At 37.1% G+C, this 17,522-nt stretch overlaps 1 protein-coding gene across 9 annotated transcripts in view; it reads right to left on the bottom strand.

Annotated features, from left to right (window-relative positions):
- The window catches only part of LOC115211684 (rho guanine nucleotide exchange factor 11-like), a 387,012-nt gene that overhangs the window by 257,658 nt on the left and 111,832 nt on the right, over positions 1–17,522 (bottom strand). For 6 of the 9 annotated variants that reach the window (XM_036502748.1, XM_036502742.1, XM_036502744.1 and 3 more), the window contains one exon: positions 4,747–4,848. In XM_036502748.1, coding sequence (XP_036358641.1) covers positions 4,747–4,848 — 102 coding nt within the window. The remainder of the gene's footprint in view (positions 1–4,746; positions 4,849–17,522) is intronic. The other 3 variants (XM_029780328.2, XM_029780329.2, XM_036502746.1) reach the window with 1 other exon arrangement.

Raw genomic sequence — 17,522 nt, 5'->3', positions numbered from 1 at the left:
GCAGACTTTCCAAGCTTAATGCAAAATTTCACACTGACTCTTTGTTCCAACTTCCTGTCCATGACAAAATCGCAAGCTACAGCATACACATGGTTACAAAAACACAATTTCACAACTTGTGAAGTAAACACAGTGATGTCACTTGGCATACTGCCTCATGAAGGACACTGCTAGCTCTCACTGCACACACAATCATGTGCTGCCATCTGTTGGCATGCTATTGTGGGAACCTTTTGATACCACCTCATATATAGGCACAGGTGTGGCTATGTGGTAAAAAGCTTGCTTCCCAACCACATGATTCCAGGTTCAATCCCACTGTATGGCAGCTTGGGCAAGTATCTTCTACTATAGCCTCGGGCCAACCAAAGCCTTGTGAATTGATTTTGTAGGCAGAAACTGAAAGAAGACCAGTGTGCGCGTGTGTGTGTCTGAGAGAGAGAGAGAGATTGAGTGTGTGTGTGTGTGTGTGTCTTTCTCTCACCACTAACTATCAATCAGTGTTGGTTTGTTTACATCCCCATAATGTAGCAGTCTGACAAAAGAGTGCGATAGAATAAGAACCAGGCTTAAAAGGAAAAAAAGTACTGGGGTTGATTAGCTCAACTAAAATTCCTCAAGGCAGCACTCCAGCATGGCTGCAGTCTAATGACCGAAATAAATAAAAAGATAGACATTTATATATAAGTATATATATGTACACACATATATAAAACACTAATTCCACTTTGCAGAGTGGTTGATGTTAAGAAGGGCGTCCAACCATAAAAACCCTGCTAAAACAGACACAGTAGCCTAGGGTAGTCTTCTACCTGGCCGGCTCCTGTCAACCATTCTACTCATGCATGCATGGAAGACACAAGTTAAACAATAATGATGATGATATATATATACATACACAAATGCATATATACACGTGTATGTGTGTGTGCGCGCGCGCGTATATATATATATATATATATTAAAAAAACTCCTTTAAGAAAGTTACATATTGCTGATTCCTTATTTTGAACTATTTATGAAGCACCAGCAACAAATGGTAGCTTTTGCACCTCAAATAGGTCAAGCATTAATATACCTAAATCAGTTTTTTTTCTTTTCTAGGTCTGCATCACAGCAAGCTATAACATCACTGCTCTACATCTCATATTTATGCTTTTAGGAAACAATTTCAGCATTTAGCATGATTTATATCATCAGATTTATACTTTACACTTTAAATGGGACTCCTTCATAATTCCCCTTGACAAATATCAATATATTCATTAGATTGATAGAAGCAATAATTGATCTACTGTCTACTGATATGGTTGCTTTGGATTTGCATTTTTCCTGCTTGTCCAAAACAACTATATTGATATACAATCAATCACTTACTGTGCTCATCAATTAGACATAACTATTCCTGGTTTTTGACTGAAACACCACTAGTTATATTGCTTACTATCAAAGAGAATGAATCACAAAATATCTTTAGTACAACATAATAGGATGTTGAATCAAGTAGGTTCATAAGAGCGTTAGAAAATCTACAAAGCTTTAACTCCAGAGAACTGGTTTTCTTTACCCATTTACAGTCGGCTGTTTGTCATCGTACAACATTTATTCAGATTTGTATTCCCCAATCAAGAACTAGTGCCCACTACAAAACCTTTAAACTCTAGTACTTCACCAGTGGGTCACTATAGGCAAGTTCATTATTACATACTCTTTGCCAAGTATGTAACATGTAGCAGTGATAGTGCACTCAATAGTTAAGTGTGTACATTACATAACTAGCGGTGTCAAGACACTCAAGTTCATTAAAATGCTCTCACAGCTATAAAACTGATTCTATACATTGCAGTGCAATATTTATTCTCTAAACCCTTGTCTTTTTGGAATATATTTAGCATACATATATGCAAGATATATACTTGCTTCAGCCATTAGACTGTGACCATGCTGGGAAACTGTCTCAAAGAATTTTTAGTCAAATCTATCGACCCCTGAACTTAACATTTTTAAAGCCTAATATTTATTCTATCAGTTCCTTTTGCCAAAGTGCAAAGTTACAGGGATGTAAACACACCAGCACTGGTTGTCAAGTGGTGTGGAGGAGGAACAAACATAAAGATACACACATATATATACAATGAGATTCTTTCAGTTTTCAATTACCAAATCCACTCACAAGGCTGTGGTTGGCCCAAGGTTTATAGTAGAAGACAATTGCTCAAGGTGCCATGCAGTGTGATTGAACCCAGAACCATGTGGTGGGGAAGCAAGTTTTTTACTATACAGCCACACCTGCCCCTCTATATATGTATGTAGTAAAAAAAAAAAAAAAAAAAAACGAAGAACAAACACCAAAAAAAAAAACAACAATGTGAGGTTGTGGTACATGTAAAGTATTAGCAGACACTCAGGGAAGGAAAGAAATGTGGTTTTACGTTTCGAGCAAAGCTCTTCATCAAAAACAGAGGAAAGCCCAATAGAAAAGGAAGGCGGAGGAAAAAAAGTCGCCAACGATTCACATGTGCTTACATTTTGAAATGACCAGAAAGGAATGGGAAGAAAAAGTTCTTTCTAAGACAGGAGAGTGTAAGAGAAGGCGGTATGTGTGGGTATGTGCATGCATGCATGCAAGTCTATATGTGTGTGTAATAGTGTGTGTGTATGTGTGTGGCATTTGTGTGGTGTTGACTGTTTATATGTGTATGTATGAGTTAACCTTGTGTCTCTTAATATTGTAGGAAGAATTCAGCAGCATGATAACAGGAGTGATGGTCCTTTGTGTAGTTGGGTGTCTATTCACATGTGCATAGAGGAATGGTCAGTAGAAAGGTGTTTGACTGGCAGTTGAATTGTGCGTGCACGTGTATGTGTGTGTATGTATATGTTGTATGTGTTTTGTGTATAGTGTGTGCATGTGTGTACGTGGGGTTGTGTGTGTGGAGTTAAATGTGCGTTCCTCTGTGTGTGTGTGTGTGTGTGTGTGTGTGTGTGTGTACGTACACACATACTATCATCATCATTTAATGTCCATGTTCCATGCTGGCATGGGTTGAATGGTTCGATTAGATCCAATGAGTCAAGGACTGCATCATACTCCAGTGTCTGCTTTGACATACATTTTCTGCAGCTGGATGCCCTTCCTAAAACCAACCACTATATAATGTGTACTGGGTGATTTTTTCTTGTCACCAGCACTATTCAGGTCACTATATAGCTTGTTAAGGCATTGGTCAAACCAAAGTTATAGTAGAGAACACTTGCTCAAGATGCAGGACAATTAAATCAAACCTAGAACCACATGCTTTTTTTTTACTACCACCACCACCCCACCCTGGCTGAAGGAGCTGGTATGTTCTCTGTTTATGGAGTCCATGTAGGGTCAGACTGCAGTGTCTAGGTTGCATATGGATAACACTTGGGTGCAAAAGATGAAGGTAGGCTTAGACTTGTTCGATTTTAGCAATGAAAAATGCTTTTATCTCAGGTATGTATATGTACACAACAGAGAGTCTGATAGAGGTGGAGAGTAACTGTAGAATGCAGAGTGACTGAGGAATGGAGTCTGACTGTATTATTCAGTGTGTACAATGTGGAGTGCAAGTAAAATGGCTAGTGGAGGTGGAGGCTTTCTTCATGATAATACTATTTCCAGATCCAATATGGTTGAGAACTGACAGGAAGAAGAATACTACCAAGTTGGTAGAGTAAGTAGTGGGTACAAATCATCCAGTCTATAGAGATGACTTCCTAAAAGAATTGCAGGTTGTGTTCACTGCCTGAACTGTTGCAGCACCACAGGTATGTATGAACTACTTGGGGAATGCAGAGTTATGAATTTTGGTAGAGTGCTATGTGGAGAGATATTGTCTGGGAGGAGTGTGTCAGTAACCCACCAAGTAGTCTCTAGCTGTCGGATACAGTTTAGCAAAGAACTGGCAGACCTCCAACTAGTCAGACCTCCAGCCTCCAAGAGACCAACAGGTGATGGAAGGAGTTGTGTAGCATATTGATGCATAGTACGTAGTCATGATTAAGACAGTGGTTGGATGATTTGATAGGTGCTGGGACAGAGATTGTTCAGTAGAAGCTGGGTTTGAAGGTTGCAAAGCAAACTTCTGCAACACACAGTATGCTTGCCCCACACAATCACCATTAAAAAAATGCACATTAAAATGCTTAACATCATGTGATAGAAGGCAAGGAGAATATAAAATATTACGAGCACTGTTGAAGATGGTTATTATAGGTATTAAACAAGTGGAACTTATAAATGTGTAAATACCTAAACAAAGACAGCCTTAATGTGGAGAGTAATATATCTTTTCTTTATATTTTTAACCAATGTATTCCTATTTTCTGCACAAAAATACTTTCTTTGTTTGCTTCACAAACTCTAGTTGCTCACACCATCACAGAACACAATTCAAGTTAAAGCTACCACTTCTTAGTCATTAAATATAGCCAGCAACAACACTTCTATCTGTTCACATTTCTTTCCTGGATGGCTGCCTTCGAAAATAGACTGCACTCATGTAACATTCTTTCATTCTGATAACCCAGATCTTTGGAAAAGATACAAACTGGTAGCTGAAAAAGATCTCCATCTAAACTTATTGAGGTATCCAGAAAACAACTGAGCCTTACATTCATAAAACATTTTTTTTTTTTTAAGAAACAGTAAATAAAAAATAATAAATGAATACACAAACAAATAACATATAATCAATATATTTAAATAAACCAAATTACCTGGTTTGACAGACTGAACAAAAACTGGATTATCTCCACTGACAGTAAGCCCATAACCCTTCTCATCCTTCTGGATTATCACACAACGCTGGAGCTGACCTGTTTCGAAAGAAAAAGTGTGTATATATATATATTCAAATAAGTGATTTTACATTATATATACATAGATAAGCTAAACTGCTTTTAGTTACAAATGAATCACACACACATAATACAAACAGGCAAAAAACAGGTAAATAAGGATTGGAATGTTCATGGGACATTTGTAATTATCCTGGATTATTATACAATAGATAAAAATTAGATTTTAAATGTGACCAACATATTTCTGAATATATTTAATTACCACTGTAAATGATATAAAAAGCAATTGATATAAATGAATAATTGATTATTTATTAAGAGATAACAGAAAAGTACCTATTAAGACATTTATTTCTCCTGATAATGAAATAGAGAGAATTTCCATTTGCATTTTATAATTGTTTCTGGGTAAAATGAAGCAATTGCTCATAGAATTATTGAAAAATCTTAAATTTTCTGTGTATACATTGGGCATATACTTGAAACTAAAGTGTGAATCTTCCATAATTCCTTGGCCTTCTCCTACCCTATTCTCCCTTTGCAAACACTGACCTGCAGATATCCAGGATAGTGTGACCTGCAAGTGTCACAAGTAGCACCCTCCTTCCCATGATCTTTCATACGACAAAGTATTTTTGTGTACACAGTTTACCATGGTTTTCTCACAGAAAATCAAAATCGTTTCTAAAGGTTACAAAACTCTCTTAGATTACTATATTTCATTATATATTTCAAGTATAAATCATATTAAAATTAAGGTTCTTTAAAATATTTCTAAAGACTACAAAACTCTCTGGATTAATATTTTAATCCAGTTCATACATAAAACATTTAAAGAAATATAAGTTCTTTCACATATCATCATCATCATCAATTAACATCTACCTTCCATGCTGGCCTGGGTTGGATGGTTTGACAGGAGCTGGTAAGCCAGAGGACTGCACCAAGCTCCAATATCTGCTTTGAAATAGGTCTTAAAGTTGGATGCCTTTCCTAACACTAACCACTTTACAGAGTGGGCTATTTATATTTGCTAACTCTTTTCCAAGATACACAACAAATGAAGTGAGGAAATGAAACTAGAAACAATTATTTTAGAGACTTTAAATAAAATAAGCAAGAAGCTTTCTTTGCAAGCACCTGGTTATAGGTTCAGTCCCACCAACTGGCACCTTGGGCAAGTGTCTTCATTATAGCCTTAGGTTGACCAATGACTTGTGAGTGAATTTGGTACACAGAAACTGTGTGAAAGCCCATTGTGCGTGTATGTGTGTGTGCACATGCACACATACACATACATACATATATATATATATATATTATATATATATATATATATATATATATATATATACAATGTGTTGTGAATTTATGGAAAGAAAGTGTGCTGTGCGCGAGAAGACCCGGCAGGACAAGTGAGTCCACAACCCGTGGCCTTCTACATGGGATGGAGCCAGCCTACGTATGCATACCTTCCCTTCTTGGGACACAAAACTCTACTTGTGAAGACGTGTTGAGGCAAGTGAGGATCAGAATCGAAATCGATCAATGGAAATTGCAGATGTGTTACCAGTGCCGGTGGCATGTAAGAGAACTTTCCGTTTCGTGACCGTTGCCAGCACCGCCCCGTTTCGTGTCCGTTGCCAGCCTCGCCTGGCCCTCGTGCCGGTGGCACATAAAAAGCACCATCCATTCGTGGCCGTTTGCCAGCTGTCTGGCACCAGTGCGGGTGGCACGTAAAAAGCACCCACTACACTCATGGAGTGGTTGGCGTTAGGAAGGGCATCCAGCCGTAGAAACACTGCCAGATTTGACTGGGCCTGATGAAGCCTTCTGGCTTCACAGACCCCAGTAGAACCGTCCAACCCATGCTAGCATGGAAAACGGACGCTAAATGATGATGATGATGATGATGAAATCGCATAAAACTCAACAATTTAGTTAAACATGGAGAAGAGGTGTTAAAATATACAAGAGAATTTTTAAATTCTCTTATATATTTTAACATCTTCTCCATTTTTAACTAAATTGTTGAGTTTTATGGGCTTCCTTTCCATAAATTCACAACACATCATATACAAGTATCATTTTCATATTTGCAAATTTATGCCTGTAAACTACCAGCAAAATATGAAGAATCAATATTAGAAATCTTTTTTGAAAACCTCCAAATAAAAGGACGAATCTAAATTCAACCTTTTTACACACACACACACACACATATATAATGTCTATTTATTTTTGTGTCATCTACGCACCACCTCTTGACAATTGGTGTTGGTTTGCTTACATCCTCATAACTTAGCAATTCAGTAAAAGAGAAAACAAGATAAGTATCAAACACTATAAAAACTTAAGTGCTGAAGTGAATTTGTTTGAATAAAACCCTCCAAGGAGGTGGTGACCCGGCATGGCCACAGTCCAATTATTGAACAAGTAAAGGATAAAAGATAACCACATCATCATCATCGTTTAACGTCCGTTTTCCATGCTAGCATGGGTTGGATGGTTCGACTGGGGTCTGGGAAGCCAGGAGGCTGTACCAAGCTCCAGTCTGATCTGGCAGTGTTTCTACAGCTGGATGCCCTTCCTAACGCCAACCACTCTATGAGTGTAGTGGGTGCTTTTTACGTGCCACTAGCACAGGGGCCAGAGGGGGCTGGCAATGGCCACGATCGGTTGGTGCCTTTTACGTGCCACCAGCATGGAAGCCAGTCAAGGCAGTGCTGGCAACATATTATTTGGTATTAATAAAGTGAAGAGTACTAGTTATGTTGAAATTGATAGATGGGAGTGGGAGACAATTTGTATGTGGATAGCCAGCTTCCAATGACATCTTGGAGTGAGAAAAAAAGTTTACCTTCTGACAGAAGGTAAACAAAAATATTGGATAAATTAACACAGTAAGGGTAGCAGTTTGATTCTAAACAGATTGTACGTGGGAAATATCTTGGGAGCAATTTGGAGAGAAGAATTCCTTCAAGTATTGGCTACATTAGTTGCAGTAGAACAAATGTTAGAGAATGATGGGGTAATAACAAGACATTTTACAGGTAATATACTTTTTAAGAATTGGCTTATATATAGGATTTCTCTCCTGAGAATACTTCAATGAAGTAGAGAGTGCTTTTTCCCAGAACTAAATGAAAATAAACTAAGAATTAGCCCTCTCCACCCCCTCTCTCAGTCTGTCTGTCTCTCTCTTTCTCACACACATAAACACACACCAAGGTTCAGATGAACAAGGAGAAAGGAAAAGAGATTACACTATGTCCATGCATTTCTCAAGGACATTATTGGTAGTAAGCAAAATGAAATGATTTTAACCAGATATCACAACAAAGTTGAAGATTTTGGCTTGCTTACAGAAAAAGAAAAATTTCACAATTAGGAGACAGGTGAATTTGGATAGATTTACGATAGCTCTCCATTAACATATATAAAACAGATATTAAATTCTACATTACAGCAACAATGAGGAAGGATTAAAAATAGAAAAGAATCTGTTTTTCTCATTAAAACGTTATATGAAGACAGACGAAAGTGAATAATTTACAGGAGAAACAATAAAAATGTTTATAATTTATAAAAGCAACTGGTCCAAGAAAGAAGGAAATGTTTAAGACTCACTAACACAAAGATACTTCACACATATGCATACAATATACATACAATACAAATTTTATATACACACAATTGTCTGAAAATATTTAATATTTATCAAATCAATCATTCCTTTTTCATATTTTACTTGTTCCAGTCAATGGACTACAACAATGCTGGGGCACTACCTTGAAGAGTTTTAGTTCAAGAGACTGAACTCAGTGCTTAATTTTTTTTAAAGAATGTTATATATTCTATGGGTCTATTTTGCCAAACCACTAAGATACATGGATATAAACAAACCAGCACCAGCTGTCAACTTTTATTTGCTTTAATCATTAGATTGTGGCCATAGCGGAGCACCATTTTGATGTGTGAAGCCAAACAATTTGACCTGAGTATTTTTTTTAACGTCTGATACTTATTTCATCAGTCTCTTTTGCCTAAACACTAAATTACAGGGACATAAACAAACCAGCACCAACTGTCAAGAAGTTGTGTGGGACAAACACAAAGACATACACAGATGTATGTATGGTATAAGACAAGCTTCTTTCAGTTTCCATGATTCACTTCACAAGGCTTAATTCAGCCCAGGATTATAGCAGAGGATACTTGCCCAAGATGCCACACGGTGGGACTGAACCCAAAACCATGTGATTGGAAAGCTAACTTCCTACCACACAGCCACACCTGCACCAAAATACACACACATACACACTGGACTTACCCGAAACTACATGGCTGCTAAGCAAGCTTCTCAACCACATAGTCAACGTCTACACCTATATTTGTTTATTCATGGGTTTGTACTTTTATTTTTAGATTTTAATTAGATATTCTATCACCACAAAACAAAGGTATCATTCTGAAATTTAGACGGCAACCGCAACTTTAAAAGTAGTAGTATGGTTTTTATCAAAACCTTTTTTTCTTCTTTTCTTTCAAACAACTCCTAACTCTACCTTCCAGACATGAAAAAGAAAAAAAGTAAGACCTCTATTTTTGAAGTGGATGATGAATAAATAGAATGACAAAGACAATCCTTCACTTTAAACTATGTTACATTGTTTCCTGCCCAGTCTACTGTGTAACCACCACTGTTCTTCTATCTCTAACCATTCCCCTCTTTGTCTTCACCACCCCTCCCCGTCTTTACCACCAATTTTACCAAAATGATCTCATCCATCTAATGCTTTCATTGCCATCCCTTTCTTTCAATGCAGACTTTTACAGAAATGTGAGTATGTATAAGTGGATGCATATTTACGTGTTCAGTCTGAGATTTTATTTTCAAAGTAAAAGAATAGTGACTGTATGGTTGTGAAACTTGCTTCCTAACCCTGTGTTTGCAGATTCAGGCCCACTGCATGACACCTTGGGTGAGTTTTTTTTTTTTTTTTCTATTGTAGCCCAGGTTGATCAAAGTCTTGTTAGTGAAAGTTAAAATTTAGAAGCCCATAGTGTGTGTGTGTGTGTGCGTGCGTGCGTGCGTGTGTGTCTCTCTCTCCATGTCTTCACATCACATGGTGGTTTTGAATGAGCATCACATCAGACAAGCAATGTTGTTCGTTTCCACTCTTCCATGAGAAACATGCCTGCCCATGGGGAAATATCTTGCTTGGAAACAAGTGAGGGTTGGCAAAAGGAAGGGCATTCAACTATAGAAAATCAGCCTTCACCAACAATACTCTTTCCAACCCTAGTGACTTGGATGATGCAGTGTAGACAGTTTATTACGGTGACAGCAGATGGGGTCATTAGAGCTTGTCGTACAATGAAATAACTTCAGATCATACTGTGGAATAGATTGCTGAAGTAAAGTGCATCTGGTTGAAATAACCATATCAAAATCAATAAAAGAATGATAGAGATAGAACACAACATGCAGGCTACTTGTTTAGGAAAGCAGTAACTCTAAACAATTGATACATAATAGAGAGGACTTCTTCATCCAACCACAGACAATCTCTATAATGTGTACTGGGTGCATATTTAAATTCCCTCCAATACACACTGTAATGTGGTTGGAGATAGACAAACATGCAGCAATAGGAACTATGCCAAAACCTGGAGCATATGAACTGGAAGCATCCAAATTAGTCGTGGAACCCACTTCATGGTGATGTAAGAAGAGGAAAATATCGTCACACTTAAATCGACAACTCGATTGCAGACACTGTCCTGGAATGTATCCAGGACATCAAGGCAGTGATGATGGACTGAGAAGTACGGCAGGTAGACTTTGTTGCTGTGGCCCAGGTTGGAATCCGGCCATAACAATAATAAGACACAGACCCCACAAGATGCTTCCCAAATTACCTATGGAGGAATGTAGTAACTCTGAGTAAGAACTGATACAAAATACAGTGGACTTTGTAATGTCATTAATTCATCAGCAGACAACATTTTTGGCAAGGATGGCATGTTAAAATGCCTCCAGTGTGCACTACAGACACACACACACATACACACACACACACACACACAACAACATTGGCCAGTTTTCCCCTGATGTTGTGTGTGCCAAGTCATTAAGAGTTACAGTGGCTGCTGAGAAAAAGAACAACAAAAGGAGAAAAAAACAAAGGACCACAGAGAGAGATGAGTGACCTGTACAGATGGGAAAACAAAGGCCCCTAGTGATATGATGGACTGCAGCAAGTAACAAGGTAAAGAATGCGGCGAGATGAAGAACTGTTTTGGAAGCAAGACAAAAAACTGCAATAGGTAACAAAATACTAAGAATACTATACTACTCAACCATCCAACATGGAAAATCAAATGTAGAATGATGACACACAATACATACATGTACACATACTTGGTGCTGGTGCCACATAAAAAGCACTAGTGATAATGCCATGTAAAAAGATCCAGTACACTCTGTGGAGTGGTTGGTGTTAGGAAGGGAATCTAGCTGTAGAAACCAAGCCAAAACAGACTATGGAACCTAGTGCAGCCCTTGGCCTTGCCAGTTCCTGTCAGGCTGTCCAACCCATACTAGCATGGAAAACAGACATTAAATGTTGATAATGATGATGATGATATATGTGTGTATAAATTTTCACCTAGGACACACACATACCCCACTACCATGGAATTCAACCATTTTTTTGTTCATACTTCATATGTAGATTATTTTGTTAAGCTATTATCAAACAAAACTTTCATGTATTGAATACCTGTTAAAATATCTCTATATGGGTAGAACAAGATGACTGGGTGCAGCTGTTTGGAAGTTGATGGTTTGTCAAGTAACTGGCACATAAAACACACCTTTGAAGTATTGGGCCTTACAGAGGAAATGTGGGTGATACCGGTGTTGCATAACTGGCACTTGTGCCAGTGGCACATAAAAAGCACCTTTCAAGCATTGGGCCTCAAGGAGGCAATAACAAATGACTGAGACATTTGGTAATATGCTGTGCGTGAGAAGATCCATCAAGCTAAGTGAAATCATAGTTGTGACAGATACTGGTGTCAAGCAAATGGCACCCATTCTGTTAACACATAAAAGCACCCGTTATACTCTTGAAGTGGTTGGTGTTAGGAAGGGCATCCAGCCATAGAAACCATGCCAAATCAGACTGGAGTCTGGTGTAGCCCCTCTGCTTACCAGTCCTGATCAAACTGTCCAACCCATGCCAGTATGGACAATGGACATTACATAATGATGATGATGACAAGGGGAGAGAATGAAAAACACTAAGACATCTGTTGTCAAATCAGCAACATCAAATAGATAGTGCCAAAACATCTCATACTCCTATGAGGCACTAATTTGGTAGCAGTTCCAAACACCAACAGGATTCCATTTCAACTCAACTAAGAAAATAAAGTTGTTGCAATAATCCCCACCACCACCAACACACAATAATGCAAGGTTGATTCAAATAAAAGTAAGTCAATAAATACTACAATATTTACAACATAAATAAGAAAAAATAATTATCTTGAAATATTGATAAAGAAATATATCCTAAAAGAAAATTAAGTAAAGGTATGATTAAGATACAGGAATTAGGGGAGTAGCAATTTAGAAACAAAGTTAAAAAGCACTGCAACTATATTAGTCATACAACATAATACTTTCAAGTTTAATGTTGCAGTTTTAGACACAAAATGTGTTTCATCATCTATTTTTACCACACTAGCCTTGGTTATGAATCTGAGTTCTTGAAGCAGGTGTTTCACAGCAGGATATCTTCCCAAGCACCAATTTATTTGAATCTACTTTCTAACAAAATATAGACTCCAAACAATTTGTGAAAATTGCCTTTTCTTAAGTACATAGTTGGGAACCTACAAATCCACCAATCTCAACTCATAATATATATGTTTTTATGCATGTGTGTGTATGTGTGTGTATGTACTCACATACACAAACACACACATATATATTAATTTGACACTGAGTAACATTTGCCTATTTCTATCCAAAGAGAATTGTAACCCAATATTTACATGCTATTATCTATAGGTTCACTTGCTTTGAGATTCAATCTTCCAATAAAAGAATTGTATCTCATATTTATTGTGCATTTTTATGTCTAATTATATATTAAAAAAAACAATTTTACATTCAACTGAAGCATTGCTTGACACTTTTTGGTAGAACACCTGTTTTTACCAGGAAAAGGTCGACAGCAGCTTCAACGTTTCAGAATGCTCGCCTTCATCAAACAAAGATGAACCTACCAAAAACACTAGCATCTTATACCTCCTAAAAGTTGAATCTATGTATGTGTGTATGGATCAAAACAATTTGATTCCTGCTCCTTGGTACTCTGAGTTTCAAGCATGTCGCGATCCAGACATGTAACTCCTGGTGAATATGTTGAGTACCCTTCTTTCATTTGTCTACTCACTAATATATCATCATCATTTAACATCCGTTGTCCATGCTGGCATGGGTTGGATGGTTTGACTGGGCTGGCACCCTGGAAGGCTTCGCCAGGATCCAGTCTGATTTTGTATGGTTTTCTATGGCTGGATGCCCTTCCTAATGTCAACCACTCAGAGTGTAATGGGTGTTTTTACATGCCACCGGCACAAGTGCCATTTATATATATATATATACATATATATATATATATATATACACACACACAAAATATCTATTGCAAATTAATAATGAAGAGGAATTAAAGTCTAAATTAAAACAGAAATCTACTTTTGGGGTATTTTCACAGCATTGTTTCTTTTCCCCACAAATTGTAAACTGTTTACTAATATATAATGGTTTAAACAGTGGCAGAATAATAGAATAGAAAAAAATGGAGGATGAGAAAGAATCAATGCAGAAGAAAGAAATTGTATATATACCCTAAGTTATATAAAAGGCTATAAATATTAACAACTAAAGCTTGTCTGTCAGTATCTTCACATCCCAGTCAGTTTGCCTCATCCCTGCATTTTTTAATCTCAGTTATCTTGGGAAACTGGGTCCCTTGGGGTTAATCACACAGCAGCCATATGGTGTAAAAAACCAAGCAAACATAGCTAGTTGAAAACCTGAATCAGTCAAAACTTTCTCCATACTGAGAATCTTAAACCTTACCAAAGCAGACAGAGGTGATAACTAAAATCTCAGTTAAAACTGGAATTATGCATGTGGTGTGGGAGAAATAACATTAGAACAAAAGTAAATATTAAATTAATCTGATCTTTGTCAAAAGTGATAATTCCAGATAGGTTTCGGTTGTATAGACTTTACTATACAAGACCTATGGAAACAGAATCACTATTAATATATGGATAGTATTTCACATTACTTGGCATTGTAAATGAAGAAATTAAATCTTTTGCAATCTTCCACTCTACATCAATTAGTTATATATCTTACAACATCCCTGCTCAACACATAGACACCCCAAATACCGTTTGATCTGTTTTTCAGCATCAAATCCAAACACTATTACACCATAATAGCTTCTGCACCTATCAAGTTATCCAACCACTATTTTATCATGATTACTCATCATATTCCCACATACTATAAAATCTCACCCACCTTACAGATCTTATAGCATTTCATGCCAGCTGACTGGTTGAAGCTCCCACAAATTTTGAACTTACTATCCCTGATGCTTCACTTCTGACCAATCAGAAACAGATGGGTGACTGAAATTATCTTTTAAGGCTCATCATGCCTCCTCACATACCAAAAACTCATATGGCCCAAAATTTCTTAGGTGGTTCATTCATAACTATGTTGCAATTCAAATCAAATAACTTACAATATTTAATTTTTTTTAAAATGCCCACTCTTACAATCTAGATGGTTCTTAGCCAAACCAACTCCTGCAAGACCATCATCCAAATTGTAAAGTATACCTCTATGCATCACATAACATCAAACTTCCCTGCCTCCCAAACTACAGCCAATCCCCTTGGTCTCTTGCCAAAAGAATCTCTACCAATATTGCAAAATCTTTTTCTCCACTACTTCTTAACCACCATGGTTATGTAAACAGAACTCTTACTGAGAGAAAGCTTTCAGATTTGTTGCCTACTTTGAATTTGACTCCACACTGAATACATAAGGTAAATCCTTCACCAAAATATCTGGCTATCAGCCTCATCATCACAAACATACAGATATACACCAAACATCTCCAGTTATTTCAAACCACTGACCATAGAAATGTCTCTTCCATTACCCTAAAACAAATCACCACAGAGTAAGCCTGTATCCTAACCAAATTCTTTAATCTCTCTCAACAGTGATATGTTCCAATTTCTTGAACCACTACATTATATCCCATTCCCATAAAGCAGCAACTCTACTGATCCCGTCAACTACCATTCTACCTCAGTCCTTTCCAACATCTCAAAAGGCAATGAAAACAGCCATCACTAATAACATTCTTAAACACCTTGATCCCCATCTCTTTTTATCAGATGTAGTGTGCAAGAGAGAAGACTGCGCTGGTATGACCATGTAATGTGTATGCATGAAGACAGTTGCATCAAGAGGTGCCAATCTCTAATTTTAGAGGGAGCATATGGAGGGGGTAAACCCAGGAAGATGTGGGATGAAGTGGTGAGTAAGGGTCTACAAACGTTAGGACTCACAGAGGGGATGACAGGGGACTGAGACTCCTGGTGGTTTACTGTACTTGAAAAGACATATTAAGGTAAGTAAAAGCATGGCTGCCCTTGAATTCAGTCTCATCCCCTGTAACCCTCTCCAGCTGAGCATCTCTAATCTTGTAAGCTTTAGATGCTGGTGCCACATAAGAAGCACCCATGCCAGTACTGCATAAAAGCATCCAGTACACTCTGTAAAGTGGTTGTTTGATGATGATGATGACCATTACAGCTTTCATAAGGTCAAATCTACTTGAGATTTGCTCTATGTCACCCACTTGTCAGCTCTTGGTCTGGGAAATTTGATGAAAGCAGTACTGTTCACTTCAACTCACTTTCTTGATCAGGTTGTCTTGACACCATAAAGTAATGATAAATCTTTAGCCTTGGTAACCTCACTAGTATTGGTGTCATGAAACAATTTTGCATCCAGTACACTCTGTAAAGTAATTAGCAAATATGTGGAGACAACATAGTGTTGAGAAAACACTTTAGTCTGTTCAAAGACATGATTACCTCTCTGGTGCTGTTGCTACAATAAAATGCAACCACGGTGCTCTGTAAAGAGGTTAGGGTTAGAAAAGGAATCCATTCCTGGAAATCATATCCAAAAAATGTAATGTTTGAGTAAGATGAGATTCTCCAACCCATCAAAAAGGGCAATAACTCTGAACTGACTTAGAACATGACATATCCAACCCATGCCAGAATAGAAAGCAAACAGATGATAATAATGACACATGCCTTTAAATAAAAGTAGAAAGAAAAAAAAGATACATTCAACAATGTTATCCCTAATATACAATTAAACAAAGGGTCATGGATGGAAAGCTTTCATTAGGGATTTGCTCAATTAATGTTAATTTGGGGACTAGACAACAACTAGAAATGTTTCTAACCAACAAGTAATCCTTTGCATCAATGATTGTCAGCTCTTCCATCATCAATCCTTGATTTATGGCATTTCACCATTTACCCACCTGCTTGTTCCCACTACGACAATACATACCAAATAATCTTTCAACTCATAATCATATCACAGTCAGAAGACAATCTTTAAGGTAGCATGTTAGGTCCAGTACAGAATTATAACATTTTGAAGCTTAAAAATAATCCTAGAAATGCATCTAAACAATTACAAATGTATCTAAATAGCAAAAAGTAATATAATATACAATTGCATCTGTTGCATAAATTTTTATACTAGTTGACCTAATCAGTATGTTAATCCAGTATTTAATCTCATTGAAAATTTGCAGCTGGCTGGATGCAGGACTTTTAGCCAAAGAGTTGACACTTTGTACTGTCTTACTGGGACTGAGCTGTGAAGACACTTAACAGACAAGAGTTCTGTCACATGTGTGTGAAAAGTATCACAGGAAGAAAATAGAGTTCATTGATGCAATTAACAGAGATATTTTCTGTTGGCTTGCAGAGAGATTAATTGAAATCATCTTACAAAAACAGATATACTTTAGATACACAACATGAAGATCAAGTCTTCATTTAGATAGTATTCCTTGTTGGTTACATGGTGCATAGGCTTATCAAACATCACGTATCCATGTGTTCCTACTATGCGTTATTACATTTGTAATACTTTTATATTGCACAGATCTTTCATACCAACTCACTTTAGCAACACTTTGTTTTCCCAGGTTTGCATAACAAATCCTGATTAGTTAAGATAACTGACACCTTATTATTATCATTATTATTATTATTATTATCATTATTATTATTACTGTTTAAAGCAGCAAGCAAGTAGAACTGTTAGCACTTTGCACAAAGTGCTTAGCAGCATTTATTCTCGTTGCTCATGTTCTGAGTTCAGATTTCACTAGGGTCAATTTTGCCTTTTATCCTATTAGGGCTAAGATAAAGTACCAGTGAATTGCTGGAGTCAAGGTAATCAATTTACCCTCTCCCTAAAATTGCTGGCCTTGAGCTAAAATTTGAAACCATTATTATTATTATTATTATTATTATATTAT

Source organism: Octopus sinensis, linkage group LG5 (genome assembly GCF_006345805.1).
Source record: "Octopus sinensis linkage group LG5, ASM634580v1, whole genome shotgun sequence".
Lineage (NCBI taxonomy): Eukaryota > Metazoa > Mollusca > Cephalopoda > Octopoda > Octopodidae > Octopus > Octopus sinensis.
The sequence above is the reverse complement of the archived record's forward strand: the minus strand, read 5'-3'. Positions and strand labels throughout refer to the sequence as shown.